The sequence below is a fragment of the Zootermopsis nevadensis genome, unplaced genomic scaffold (genome assembly GCF_977971745.1).
Source record: "Zootermopsis nevadensis isolate Lab colony 2312 unplaced genomic scaffold, Znev_1.0 Znev_ptg000009l, whole genome shotgun sequence".
NCBI lineage: Eukaryota > Metazoa > Arthropoda > Insecta > Blattodea > Termopsidae > Zootermopsis > Zootermopsis nevadensis.
The window spans coordinates 2506352-2521660 of NW_028259141.1; the positions used below are offsets into that span (position 1 = coordinate 2506352).

General features: G+C 40.1%; 1 protein-coding gene across 4 annotated transcripts; it reads right to left on the reverse strand.

Moving 5' to 3' along the window:
* Positions 1–2906: 2906 nt before the first annotated feature.
* LOC110839625 (polycystin-2) lies at positions 2907–15014 on the reverse strand. 4 transcript variants are annotated; one of them, XM_087345812.1, is made up of 11 exons: positions 14885–15014; positions 12707–12818; positions 11986–12093; positions 10693–10829; positions 9650–9760; positions 9274–9380; positions 8242–8466; positions 6244–6472; positions 5471–5686; positions 5167–5318; positions 2907–3660 (listed from the first exon to the last, which is right to left on the reverse strand). In XM_087345812.1, exons 2-10 carry the CDS (start codon positions 12774–12776, stop codon positions 5214–5216), a joined length of 1308 nt encoding a protein of 435 aa, XP_087201938.1. In that variant the 5' UTR covers positions 12777–12818; positions 14885–15014; the 3' UTR covers positions 2907–3660; positions 5167–5213. The 4 variants fall into 4 exon arrangements, with proteins under 4 accessions (XP_087201938.1, XP_087201941.1, XP_087201939.1 ...); XM_087345813.1 differs by lacking the exon at positions 2907–3660 and adding an exon at positions 4335–4389; XM_087345815.1 differs by lacking the exon at positions 5471–5686.
* Positions 15015–15309: the final 295 nt, after the last annotated feature.

Genomic DNA, 15309 nt, shown 5'->3' on the forward strand with positions numbered 1-15309 from the left:
AAAATTTGATGGAATTCCGTGCTCAAGTCGTTCCGTCATTTCGCGGTAAATGAAAATCCGACGGGCGTTCACTACAGTCACTCAGTCACAGGCTTAATGCCAGCGACTAACGCTCTCTGCGGGCAGGAAAGAATTCACACATCCGCATGAAGATCTCCAACCAACCAACCAAAAGGCTAACTCAGGGCGCAGTCCTGAGCAAGGTAACATCATTCCTGCGTACGAAACGCAATGCTGGAAATGGTAAACAGAGCCTTGTAACTGAAACGGGAATTTGCTTAAGCTAACGGAGGATTTGTCGTGGCAGGAACCTCGACTAATCAAACTAGGGTCCGTTGCTGCTGATGGGAGGGTTTCCCGTCAGGCAACTTGTCCAAAGAATTTGGTTCGTTGGTTCTCTGAGGTTTGAACCCACAGAGGGAGAGACCCCTTCGGTTGAAGGCATCTGCGGCTTGGGGGGGGGGAGATCACTTCAGCTGAGAACCTCAGTGATTGGGGGTGGCGGGCCGTGCCCCTATTAGATTATACCCTGGCATTCGCCTTACAACTGAGGAAAGCACGGAAAACCTCAGTCAGGGTAGCCGAGTAGTCTAACCACTCGTTGTGCTGACTTGGCCGTCTTTTGGGGACAGCCTCGGCTGGCCTGCTGAACATCAGTCGCCCTCGGTTGCAATTGGGCGACCTCTGGCAGCCCTTGTTCGGCACGAGTGCCTCCCGAGTTGCCGGACTAAGGGGTTCCCCACACCAGCTAACTTCGAGTCAAATCGCTCGGTCAGTGCTCTGGTGTGGTCGGCAAAGAAAGGGACCCCCAGATCCTCATGTATTTGCCTGTTACTAACGTACCAGGGCGCGTTAGTAACAATGCGGAGACACTTGCAGCTTCCGGACGTGGCTGTGGGCAGCTGACCTCCAGATCGGGCATGCGTAATCCATCATGGGACGGATGAGCTGCTTATAGAGTAGTACACCGTTAATGATGGACAGGCCACTTCTCTTATTACGGAGCGGGCCTAGCACGCCGTCTTTTCCACCTGGTTGACGTGCGCCGACCAGGTAAGCCCGGCGTCAAGGGTTACCCCCAGATACCGCGCTGTTTTGACCCATTGGATCGGCTGTCCGAGAAACTGCACCGCTCTGGGCTGTTGGATGTGTCTTCTCGCGGAAATGAAGAGAACCGCGGTGCTCTTCGAGACGTTGATAGCAATCCTCCAGGCCCTGAGCCAGAGCTCAAGTCTACTGAGGTAGGTCTCCAGATACCCGACGAGAAGCGTTGGGCTACTGGACGTGGCTACTAGAGCCGTCTCGTCCGCGTACTGTGCTAACTCGATGTGGCGGGACGGCGTGGGTATGTCGTTGACATAGATACTGAAGAGCACAGGGGAGACGAGTCCGCCCTGCTCAACTCCGGCCCGCATGGCACGACGTGTGGACGTGGACGTGGCCGACGGAAGGACGTTTGGAATGTCCGGTCAGCGAGGTAGGAAGAGATGGTTTTTACCATGTACGACGGGAAGTTGAGGACGGCCAGTTTGTATAGGAGGCCTTGGGCCCAGACTGTGTCGAAGGCTTTGGCCACGTCCAGGAAAACCGCGCCGGTTAGCCGCTTCTCATCAAGGTTTCTGTTGACCCTTTCGACGAGGCGATCCAGCTGCAACGACGTGCTGTGTCTGGGTCGAAATCCAAACTGCTCGTCGCGCAGCAGCCCGCGTTCGCTGACCTCGTGTAGGACCCTCGTTAGTAGGATTTTCTCGCAGAGTTTGCCGACCGTGTCGAGAAGACTGATGGGTCTATAGGAAGAAGGTAGCGTGGGGTCCTTCCCCGGTTTCAGTGTTTCCATGCCGAGGGAAAGTGCTGCCTGCGGAGGACCGCGTTGAACACTTTCGTGAGAAAGGTTACCGCGCGTCGTGGGAGATGTCTCAGGATCCTGTTCGGTATACCGTTGGGGCCCGGAGCCTTGCCAATCTTGAGTTCCTTGATGGCCTGGGCGACCTCCGAGGGACTGGTTAATTTGGGTTCATTTGCGGGGGCATACACGTATGCTCGCATCGCCTCGTTAACCATGTCAATTGCAGCCGGGTCCGACGGGTTGTCTACCGGCTGGAACTGGACCTCAAGGCTGTCGGCCAGGGCTTCCGCCATCTCGGATTCCTCCCGGCACTATAAAGGGGGGTGACGGAGTTAACCTGATTTTAAAATCAAATATCAGGACGATTCGAGATAGCATTGTAGTAGTGTGCGAAGTAGGTGGGCGACCGGTGTTCCTATTCCAGCAAAAACATTTTTTTCTATTCGCCGTCATGTCAAGACCTGTCCTTGGAACCATCCAGACTCGTATGCACTGAGTTCAGGAGAAAACTCCGGGTTAAGCGGACGCAGCGTTAAACTTGCTACTATCGGCCATTTAGTGCAGTGGTTTAGGCGCAGGAACAAAGTTAAGTTTTACGTCACTCACTTGTTTCTTTGTGCGATGCTCCGAATGCATTCGCTGACCACTGAAGGAAATTACACAAATGCAATATCAGGATCACGTGACCAATAAAAAGTGAAGACGTTAAAAGTTCGTAGTAGCTCACACAATGCGAGACTCACTTCTAGCACGAAGAAAACTGAAAAATTTCTTGCCTAAATAACACCTGAGACACGTTTAACAAAGCATCCGAGCCCTTCCGAAAGTATTAATGATCAGAAAAGCGAACCCACTCGTTAAACACATCACACACCTAAAGAACGATACGCGCACCGCCACGCGGGAAACAAAGAAACTTCGCATAGCCCAGTCGTTGCCCATGGACTATTAATTCATTGGGGGTGGGGGGAGAAGTCGACTCACGAAATATACTGAAACCTAACGACTATGTCGAAACAATTTCATTTGTAAACATAAATATTTAAAAGTAAAGCAGTCCTCCGCTCAGCATATGATTTTATTACACATAAACACATTTTAATAAGGCTAAATATTATCACTGGGCAAACATGCAAAATAAAGCTACTCACTAAGATATCAAAAATAAGTTCATGCAAATTTAATTTTAGTAGTGTTCTGTATTGTAATAGAAATATTAATCAACAACATTTTGTCTTAAATATTGAATTTCTTTCTGAAGAGATAATGAATATAACTGTAGTAAAATATAATTTTTTCTGGGTGTTCTCCATCGTCTAAAAAAATCATAAATTTACTCGTTTCGAAGATGGGACTCTATCAGCTAGGACTAATCCGTAGAGCTAATTCCTATCTCCAGACCCAGGTAATAGGGATAAGGTCAATCTATTGTTCCCAACTGAGTAGGTATACCTGAAGACGGAGACAGAGTCCCATCTCCGAAACGTCGTGCAATTTTATGACGTTATTGGACGATGGAAAGCATCCTGAATAATTTTTATTTTAAAAACGCACCATCATTACAAACTTTTAGATTTGAATTACTGTAATATGTTATTAAATAAATACACATAGAAATCTGTACTAAATCAGAATTAACTAGACAATAATATTTTTAAATTTAATTTAGTAAAAGTTATATATGTTCTTTGTATGAATATTTGTCATTATCTGGATTATTATCTTCCCCGCCATTCTTCCTTTCATATCCAAGTTTTGACATCAATTTTTCAAAGTGTTGAGGCAGTCGTCGAAAATGTTTGGAAATCATTCACCTGTGATTAAAGAAAGAATCAGTAAATTATTAAGGTTACTAGAATTGTCGATGTTTGTACTAATTTGTCACCAATACATTTCTTACATTTCCTTGTTGTTTATTTATTTTATTGTTTTGTACAAGAAAAAACTATTATTTACTTTAAGAGGGAAATGCTCTGTTGTCAATGTTAAAACTTGGTTTATACTTTTCAGTCGAATCCTAATAAGTGGTTAGTGGAGCCTGTCAGATTCAAAGTCTCAAGGGTAAGTAGTCCTAATTACTGTTGTCAGGATGTTGAAATCCACTTTCCACCGACAAGGAAAAAATCCCTGCCAGGAAGTCGATATACGCGGAAGCACAATATTTCGCGGTGAAAGACGAATTGCTACTACCTATCTTAAAAGCATTCTTTCCACGACCACTGAACAAACAACAGGCAGCAAGCTTTCGTATGTCCTAATGGGAATAGCTTTAAGATTACCTCACAGCGGCACAGTTATTTAATCTAGAATATTATCGCAACACACACAGAATACATTAGAGATACATTCACTACACGCCACTCGTAACTGCTTGATGTTTTAAGTCTGTGTAGTAGAGTAAAACTCTGGCGTGTCACAATTCCCACCAATAGCAGCCCTCTAGTCCACATGATAGGAAACATTCCCCCTGCACCTCATCAGAACCTACTTACCCGCGGCATGGATTTTATCCTGGCTATTAGACAGTAGGAGGTTATTGTGACCTGAAGATTTAACTTAGAAGAGTCAGATGCATGCAGAATTTTCTTGCATTTGTATAATCTTTTGAGAATTTTCTTAGGGTTAAATAATTCAAGGTTGATTTTTCTCAAATACAAATTCACACTAGTGTAAACTGTCTCTCCCTGTGCCAACCCGCTCCTTATCTCTTCAGTACAATTTCCATTCGATGTTATGACTCCCCAGGTATTTCAACGACCATATTTGTTCCAATTTTGTTCCTTTCTATCTCTATGTTGATTGGTTCGTACTCTTTTGAAACTTTCATCACTATCGACTTATTCATGCCATACTCCTCACCATTTTCCTTTATCCTTTCCATCATTATCTGTAATTCCTCTTCGCTCTCTCCTATTACTACTACCCCGCCTATATCCTCGAAGGCTTCCTATGTCAATTTCCCCCCGTATATATTGAACATTATCAGGGACATACGACACCCTTGTCTCACCCCTCACCCGTCCACAAACCGAGTGACCGCCGGTATAAGAGGTCTCCCTCTACCACCTCCAACAGCATCTTCACAGAGTGGAGGTTTGTATTCTCCTCCGTCGCATGATGGAGTAGGGACGCCCTCTTGTCTCCGGGGGAGAGAAGTCACCACCAAAGGAGGATGAACCACACGTGGACAAGGGCACAGAATGTGGAAGGCAACGGGAAAACACCACATTAAGGATCCTTGAGATATCCCTTGTTCTACGGAACTGACGCCCAAAAAAATGGAAAGTCCTGAGAAGAAGAATTCTGGAGACAAAACTTACCCTCATTCGGATCTCCGGGTTGGTACTATATCAGGAATCCATGGAAATTAACAACAAAACTTATAACTACAATAATTGTGGTTCCTCTTATGAAGGCATGTCACAAAAATACAGATGATGGCAACTGAAATTGCAATAATCTTCTTGAAGCGCTGTAAAATAAAAAGGGAAGGCATTAAATACCATTTTGTTTACGAAGTTACATCAACATCATCTCATTAGAATCTGGTACCAACTTTATAAATCAGCATCAACTACGAATCATACCAAAATTGCAGAATGTCAAAATTAGATATTCACTTACCTTGAAAAGCGACGAGGTGTATTTGAAAGTGGTGAATATGAAAATTTGGAGACCGGCTGTAAGTAACAGAAGAAGAGTTGCTACGTCGTCATATATTTTATGAAAATAAAATGATTCAACGTTTTTCACTTTCTGCTCTGGAATATTTTGAGTTATTTGTGATTCAATGACGACATAGCTGTAGATTCGGAAGATTATAAAAGCATATTCAGGCGACTAGGAAAGAAAGAACACAAGCATAGAATTACAAACACCAAAAGAATGAAGTTCATTAGACTGCATTGAAACAAAATAGACCATTAAAAGGTACTCTGTGGGTTATTTAATTGTTATTTAAATGGTCCAATTGCATGAGTAACTTAAAAATGAACAGAAACCACACAGGAAGTAGCAAATGCCTATTTATTCTAAGTTTAATAACTAATCAACTAACTAGACAGCTTATGGAACCTGAAGGTTCATCACCGAATTAACTAAAGCCCTCCACCGGACTCGTTCCCGTGCCAACAAAATCCAGTCTCCTTCAACTTTTTCCCAGTTCCCTTTTCTCAAACGCCTGAAATCTGTTTTCTTCCATCAGAGTGAGAGACCATGGAAAGAAAGTGACATCTTACGTCTTACGTAGTTTGCAAATCACGTCTTTCAAACACCAATGAGCGTCTTAGAAATATGATTCTTGTATCTTAAATATTAATGTCAACATGAAATGGTTGAAGGCAATAATACTTTCATTCAATCTGTATATTATCTTAAGGCAGAGTAGAGAAACTTACCATAAAAACTGTCACAATCGAAAATGCTAATGCAAATTCCGGGTATCCATTCGTTGAGACCAAAAGATACAATATCACTTTTATGATGCAGAAAAGAAAGGATGCTACGAACAGCCATTCACAGACTGCGACAAAGTAGTCATACGCGGTCAAAAGTTGATGAAGCTTCACTATCTCGCGGTAGTAAGATGTGCAGATTCCTCGTCTTGGTATGTTCTCAATAAGAAGCCTGTTAATAAAGACATAAAGAATTTCGGTAATCACCACTTGCTTAAGCTGTACTCTTGGGTGGAACTAACAAGATACCTTTTGGTTATAATGCTCGTGCATGTATTTAGGCCCACATTTAATATGGGGCTTAAGATTAATTAAAAATGAAAATTACACAGTTCACCGTAAATGACAGGGGATTTCTTGACTACTTAAGAAACTTTTCGCTTATCAAGAGAGACTTCATTTCATGGAGTAGATTTTTCTCAGGAATACAGTAGCACCTCACTGTTCTAGATGTTCATTCATTGGAGATCTACTCGTATTGCAGGAAATTCCACACCACAGATGTCACATTATATAGTCATAATTTGTTTTAACTTGTATTTAAAAAAATATTTACTGTGAGGAAAAATGTTTCAAATTAAAATTGTAGACCTGAATGAGATCTATATTTTATGTTCAGTGTCATTCTTGTACAGTGATTTTTTTTTTGGAAAAGTGGTATAGCATTTGACATGATGTTCATGACAAACAGAAGTTACATCACGTGATACAAATCTCAAATATAATTTGCCAGATTTCTGATGTTAATACGTGGATATGCATGACCGTCCTGTTATGCAGTTTATCGAAAGGATGCATTAAATGGTTAATATTAAAGATATTGTACTTAATTGTGACTGCGTTCCACATTTTTTATGCCTCAGTTTTATTTGTATTTATATTGACTTGTACACTAGTTCCTTTGTTAGCCTGTAAACAGCCTATATGTGATTCTTAATGGCATTTACATTCTCACCCAAATTAACATAATTACCACTTGCACTGTCTGTGTCATTTAACTTGGCTCATAGCAGAATTGTGTCCACGAGGGAGTAAAGTTAGTATGACATGCTTTTTGCATACCCTGATAAATGCTACGTCCCGCGCCGTAGTCGCGCGGTCTGAGGCATCATGCTTCGGACCGGCGATACGGAATGCGCGCTGGTTCGATTGTCGGGGAAATAAATTTCTCATGAGATTTTCGACCAATGTCTGGGACCGGTGCCAACCCAGCATCGTGAGGAAATTGGGGAGCTACAATGAGTAGCTTAATCCGGTCATGAAAGCTAGCAATGGCTGGGGGTTCGTCGTGCTGACCACACGTCACTCTGTATCTGTTTGGATGATCGTTCACCTCTGCTTAGCCGTGTGAACGTGAGGCCAGCAGTCAAGCTAGTCGACTTTGGCTCTCAGGGGGCTGTTACGCCACGGATTATTCTTATTTTTATTGTTATTGTTAAGTGCTACTGCCCAAAATAACTTTCCTCACTGAAATATGCAGTGTAAGTACCACAGAAATGTAGCTATTGGACAACATTATACCAGGCAAGAAACATTTTGTGATTTGGGGGCATATTAACTAACTAACTAACTAGATGCCTTACGGAACGCGAAGATACATCACCGAATTAACCAAAGACCTCCACCAGTCCCTGTCCTGGGCCAACAGAATACAGTCTCCTTCAATTCCTATCACCCATGGATCCTGCCTGACATTATCCTCGCATCTACATCTAGGTCTTCCCAGCGGTCTCTTCTCCTCAGGCTTCCCAATATTAATCTGGACCAAAATCACTTATTATGCGAACAGATGCCAAGTAACGTGATGCAGACAACACCAGATTGCAGACCTTTCTACTCCAGCCCCGCGTGATTCTACTGAACTCTCTTGATGGCAAAGTAATTTATATAGAAAATATAAATATTTGTGACAAAGATAAGAATTTGAAAGTGAGAACTCACTTCACAGTGAAGATTGCATCGACATTTGAATTATAGACAATTAAGTCAAGGAAAATGGCTCTTGTTCTTCCTGTAATCCAATGATTATTCTTCAAGATAAGCAATTTCTCAATGGCTTCGCTACGGTTGAGTGACAGATCTTCATAATATCCTCCGCCACCATACGTTAACCATTTTAACGTAAGACTGGAACCACCCAGTTCATATGCACTGGAATAAGTCCACCTGTAGTCAGAAACAGTAAATTAGTCTGGAAGCCGTCGCAGTGGCCGCGCGGTCTGAGGCATTGATCTTGGTCACTGGGACCAAGGGTTCGAAACCCTCTAAACCATGCGTGTTTGTCCGTGTTTATCTGTGTTATGCTGATCTGAGTATAGCTAGAGGCCTTGCAACGGGCCGATCCCTCATACAAGGAGTCTTACCAAATATTAATAGATCAAAGCCAACGAAAAAGTAAGGACTCGCGATGCTCAGGCACTTGGAGAAAGAGTCGTCAAAGTATCAAACCAAAGTAAATTAGTCTGCTTGTTTTAATTCCAATATACAAACACAGAAATATTATTTCTGGTTGTGTACATCTGCGTTTAGAGGTTATTCAAGAAAGGAAGATTGGTTCAGCCTAGTAAATGAATTAACCTCCAATTAATATAAATTCTTCCATCTAATACATGCATATGAGTTGGCAGGAAGATCTAATATTAATTCACTTGTGAATAACCAAATCTCAGCTTTAAATGTTTGTCTGCAAGCTTTAGAATTTTCGTATGGATTTACTACATAATACAGACACACACACACACACACACTGTAGTATTACTTTCTTGAAGAAGTCCTAAAAGAAATCAGAAAACTATGTTGCACTACACAGACAAAATGTATCTGCTAATAACAGTTCCAATTCCTCAATCACTTTTATAGAGGCGTCTGTGTGGTGTTTAAATATATCTTTCAAATGTTTTCCTATAAACACAAAGGGAATATTTTGATATACATCAATAAAATATTCTGCTGAAATATTAATTGAAAACTTACGCTGTTCCATTTCCTGGCCCAAATGGTTTTGTATCTTCGTACCAACGTGAATATAATTCATAACATGATGATTGATTTACTACGCACGAATCATTTTTCACTCTCACCTGTAGAATATAAAGTTCTATTTGCATTCCAGTTACTCCAATACACACAAAAGTCCTGTGCCTTAGTAACGGGACACCTATTGATTGGACATGCTGAATGATGAAACAGTTCATATGAACGTATCTTGTCATTACTGAATTCACTATAATGTTTTTAATATTCACAGTTGAAAAATCAGATTAATTTATAAATCATAAATCATGTAATATCTAAAGAATTGCAACTTTCTTCACTTAAAATGTTACGTTATAAAGGAAAATATACAAACCTGTCGTAGGCGTGGTACTCTAACTAGCTTACTATCTTGCAACACTAATGTTTGATGTGTATCGTTTTCGGATTTCCCGTATATATTGTCGATCATTACAGTTTCTGCGAACTGAAAACAAAATTAGTTAATCGCTTATAAACACAATGATCGTAAATTATATACCGACTGTACAGAGCAGTGCATTCTGAAACCATTATTTAAATATAAACTATCAGTCACTAACTCTTTATGATATATAATACTCTTTTAGCAGCTAATTTGCAGTTAATCAGATGATCTATGATTTTTTTAAATAAATGTGGTGATGCTGAAAAAAGCCTGCCTTCTTCCAGGACACATTTTAATACTGTTCTTTTATATATGCCAATGTTTTCCAAGTGGGCTTTTTCCTTGAGTTTTTCAATCAAAATTATGAACATGTTTCTTGAACATTATCTTTCCTATCCATTTCATCTCTCGTGGTTTTCCCGTGTAAATTGTGCTGGGTGGTTAATAGTACAAATTTTCAATCCCTAATAAAATGTGCTATTTATTTCATCTTGAATATAGACAGAAGTTGTGAATGTTTACAATAATATGCCACAGAGAGTTAACCGTCATGTCGTCTTTTGAAAACCTGAAGATTAAAATTTATAGAGCTATGTTTTTGCAGCAAGATAGAAGAAATATTATGACAATGGGGAGTATTGCATAATGCTGTCAGGGGGGTTAAATCTGGAAAATTCAGATTGGCAGGCCATACAAAAATTATGCAGACAGATGGAATTCATACAAAATTTTATTTCTAAGACTTGGTAGAAAGAGACCATTTGGGTACATCAGGTCGGATTTGGTTGTATGGACACTGACTTTAAAGTGATATTAATTAACCTTCTGGTACCATAATAGAAAATTTCTTGTATAGTTGGATAACTTTTTTATAGTAATAATGTCGACTGCTTAATAACTTAATTAGCAAATGAGTTTCTTAAATCACTTCATTATCTCTGCTTAACAGCATTTATGTAAGTCTCAATCGCATATTTATCTTAAATTCATACCTTCCAGAATTGAGTTATGCTTGATATGTTATAGAAGTTTCTTTCTTCAGTACCATCTTGAAAATTAGTGTTCACAATCGAATCACAAACATGATTTTTGCACCAATAACCTATGTTGGGTGAATTGCCCAATATTCCTGAGAAAATAAAGTGACACTTTCAGTAAATGAAATAATTTCAGGCGGTAGAACTTAGATCACAGGAGCAGGAAGAGATATTAAAAGAGGTGTGTTATTTAAACAATTACAGACTTTTATCTAAGTTGAAATAAAACTATAAATTTCTCACTTTATCAGTTGAAATACATATACTGAATCATTTTTATAATTCAGGGCTGTGGCATGACCGAATATTTACCAGGAATTCACATTTCTCAAAGAAGGCTTTAGGAACTGGTGTAAAATACGGAACTCGTGAAGATCTATAACATTCCTTTGGGAAATTATTTGCTTCACGTATTTAAGATAAATGAAAAACATTGTGTTCCCTACAGATTTAACAACTGCACTATTGATTAGCTTTATCGACAATGAAATTTATGATTATGTAACGTGAAGTATTTGTATCACTGTTTAGCTAACCAAGAGTTAATGTGTATCTTGATTAAATAAATATCAAAATGAGTGAATATTCCAAATCACAGAAAATTTATTTGAAATTGTGTGTAGTCCAATATTTGGGGCCAGGGGAGAAGACGACGGTGTCTGGAGAAAACTATACAAAAACTACTTAAAAATTTGTAATCCTCCAAAGCATTATCAGGGTGATTAAGTCGAGAAGAGTGAGATGGGCGGGACATGTAGCGCGTATGGATGGGATAAAAGATGTGCACCGGGTATTGGCTGGGAAGCCTGAGGGGAAGAGATCACTGGGGAGACCTAGACGTAGAAGGGAGGATAATGTCAGGTGGGATCTATGGGAGATACGAGTTGAAGGAGACTGGATTTTGTTGGCCCAAGGCAGGGTCCGGTGGAGGGCTTTGGTTAGTTCGGTGATGAACCTTCGGTTTCGGTAAGCTATCTAGTCGGTTACATATTCCAAATTTGACTACAGTTTTCCTTTCCTGTTAAATCCACATTCTGATAAAGCAGACGTCACAAGGTGCTAATGTTACGTAATGAGAGTGGGTAAATGATCTTATTTGTACATAATAACATAAAATCGAAAATAGGACTTTACTATGTAGGCAGTACAAGTACTCTGTTTTATTAAACCCTTTTGGTTGCAGTACCCTGCCTGAGCATCAGTTACATTGTACTCCTGATGAAATCATGTGAGTCAAAATTTGCTTACCTATTAACATTAGGAAGAGGTAGATTAAGTACAGGATGAATTTTATGTCATCCAATATGGTTCCATTCATTTCAGGTGACATAAATGCAAGTAAATACTGTTTCATTCCTAAAACACAAAGAACTTTATATCAGTACTGAGAATTCTTATGGTCATATTTATCGGGCCTTGTGTACTTTTTTGGATAAAAAATCTATAAGCTATGCATTGATTTCATTTGTGTTTGACATTTGGTATTAGAAAAACGTATGTTCTTGAGGTACAATGTTAATCAGGGCTGTGGAGTCAGAAATAAACCCTCCGACTCCTTCATGAAAACTCAGTATGTATTAATAATGGTAACCCTACTAAGATTGTAAATTGTACTATTAGAGATTTCATCAGCACCACGTGAAACATCAGGCTACTTTTAGATTTAAGTCTTAAATTTAAATATAAGTCTAATGGTTATTGCAGAAATCGGTTGATTTCTAGACAGTTTGTATTCTTACGGTACACGAGCCAAAGTTACAAAGCATTATTCCCTCACCACGTGGTTTAACGCATCATTGAATCTCCCTAAGCGTGAGGCCGTCGGCGTCTCAAATGGTAACGAAAGTGTTCTTAAGATTTTATATGAAGGTCGGAGTCGGAGTCGGAGTCGGTTCCTTCTCACCGACTCCGACTGCACGGCCCTGATGTTAGTTACCATAAATACCCATTTCAGGATCACGCTCCATACCGTGAATTTGAATGTCTTCAGCTGCAGGTTCTTGTTCTCTCACATTATAATTCGTTTTACTCGCAATCATTTTTCTATTACTCTAGACTTTCCACGTTTATGGTTCTTCTGACTGCAACAAAACAAATAGTTGTCGTTTATTTATTATGCCTAGCAACGGGTCGCATTATCAACAATGGGCAAGACCAACAATACGAGTTAGAGCTTGCTTCAGTGATTAGCTGATATTGTCACTGTGTTTAAATTCACGTGACCATGGAAGAACAAATCATATTTTAGAATATCCTACAAGCTCTAAAAGAACCTTACGAGCATCATACGAGATGTTTCGTAAGCAAAATTCAGCGGCCATTTCTCTCACAAGTCTCTCCTGCTAGGTGACTCTCGTAGTCAAATCAGGATTGAGTAGAAATTGTGCAGAGTCAGTGGGCTGGTCACTCCTAACTAACAAGATGGCTTACAGAACTCGAAGGTTTATCACCGAATTAACCAAAGTCTTCCACCAGACCATATCCTGGGCGAACAAAATCAGTCTCCTTCAACTCCTATCTCCCATAGATCTCGCCTGAGATTATCCTACCATCTACGTCTAGGTCTCCCCAGCGGTCTCTTTCCCTCAGGCTTCCTAGCCAGTACCAGGTGCACACCTCTTGTCATAAATGCGCACTTGAAGCCCAAGAAACCTCAGAAAGGAGGCGGCGATAACCCACAACCGGGTTTCAAAGCCAAGAAACAAGCCTTGATAACAGAATGATGTATGTGGAAATTGAGGAAGTAAATATATAGCAGGGATAAATACGAATATTGCAAGTGAATTAGTTGCTGTCATCAGGTGGCCATAGTTGTATTTTTTTTAACATTGTGTCCACAAATTATATCTCAAAAACAACCGATGATAACGAAATATCGTAATAATTCGTATCAAATGTGTATATTGGATTATTTTTAAAGGTGCACAAGCCGCCACGGTGGTCTAGCGGTTAGAACGCCGGCCTTGTAATCCTGGGGTCCCGGGTTCGATTTCCGGCGGTGCTCAGATTTATAACCTGTGTTGGGCACGGAGTTTTCCTCCGGGGGCTTTTCCTGTTTCTCCGTGGCATCCCAACAATTACTCCATTCACACACAGAAGAAGGCAATGGCAAACCACTTCTGGATCATCTGCCAAGAACGTATATGAACAGGTCCCAGTCCGAGAAAAGGATGGAAGGATCCTGTTCATATGGACCTGTCGTCAGACAGAACACTAAATAAAAAAATAATATAAAACAAATTTACAAATGGCAAACACGTTGTCAGTGGAACCACGGTTCCGGAGAATTTGACGTAAATACGTCTATACGGAAAGGAAGTTTATATATTGGCTTTATTCTAAGTATTTCCTTTATACATGCTTTACAATTGAGTAAAGTTTGATTAAGACATTGCTTATTTAACTTGAATTAGTTACGCTTAGATGGGTCTGTGGTAGCTGAATGTAATGTAAAGTAATGTAATGTAATGAAATGTAATGTAAGGTAAGGTAAGGTAATGTAATGTAATGTAACGTTTTATAGGTAACAACAATGCCGAGTAAACAGATGACGTTCCCTAGGTGGAATGACCCTTCTGTATAGATGTATTTACGTCAATAGCTTTAACAAAATTGATGTATCAAGAAATATAAAGATTTCGAATTCTTTTTCTCATTATGTGCCCCGTATCTGAAGCAGAAAATTGTCTGAATATTATTTAAGAATTCAGTCCGTACCGCAAAGAAAACACTACACTTCACCATTCAAAGATCAATCGGTTAATGCCGTTTAAGGAAATGATAGCTGTTTACTTTGAGAATCATACGAAACCCACAAATATACAATTAAGGGTTATTAATCGTTAAATCAGGTGGTACACATACTTACCGCCAGAATCTTAAAGGTTCTAACTGTTTCATCAAGATTCTCGGTTGCTAAATATGCCTTGTTTTCTTAAACATTCAAATCTCTAATTGTTTACTGGGATATTAAATTGCAATCAAATTTTGCCGTAAATAACAAAATTCAGTCTAAAATTAATTGAAATTATGTTAGAAAGAAAGAAACTAACTTCATTTTCTTGCAACTGTTCATACGTATTAACAAACTCACGTAAATATGTTCATAAATAATAATAATCACAATAAAACAAGAAAAATTCTTTACCTCTCTCTTCGTTCAAGGGAAGGGAACTAGATTTCACCACCAATAAACATTCGATTAATAACAAAGCTCAGAGAGTGTAAAGACGCACTTCTTCTACAAGCGAATCACAGCTCAGTTCTTTCCAGACTAAGAAAACCTGATTGTTCACGACAATACTTACTAATGAGGTACAACAATGTCAACGACGTAACAATTTAAATTAGGGCTATGCCGGCTGTGGATAGCTCAGTCAATATAGTAACTGGCTACGGGCTGGGCGACCGGGGTTCGATCCCCGATGGGGGCAGAGAATTTTTCCTCTAGCCTCTGCGTCCAGACCGGCTCTGGGGCCCACCCAGCCTCCTCCACAATGAGTACTGGGGTCCTAACCCGGGGGTAATTCACGGCCGGAGCGTGATGCTACCACTCACCCCCATCTGGTTCCG

Excerpts from the sequence above, each read along its gene's own strand:
- LOC110839625 (XM_087345812.1), bottom strand. The coding sequence starts at position 12,776 with ATGATTGCGAGTAAAACGAATTATAATGTGAGAGAACAAGAACCTGCA. Across the intron at positions 9,761-10,692 it reads GCATAACTCAATTCTGGAAG|TTCGCAGAAACTGTAATGAT; the intron begins GTATGAATTTAA and ends TTTTGTTTTCAG. Across the intron at positions 8,467-9,273 it reads GGGCCAGGAAATGGAACAGC|GTGGACTTATTCCAGTGCAT; the intron begins GTAAGTTTTCAA and ends TTCTGACTACAG.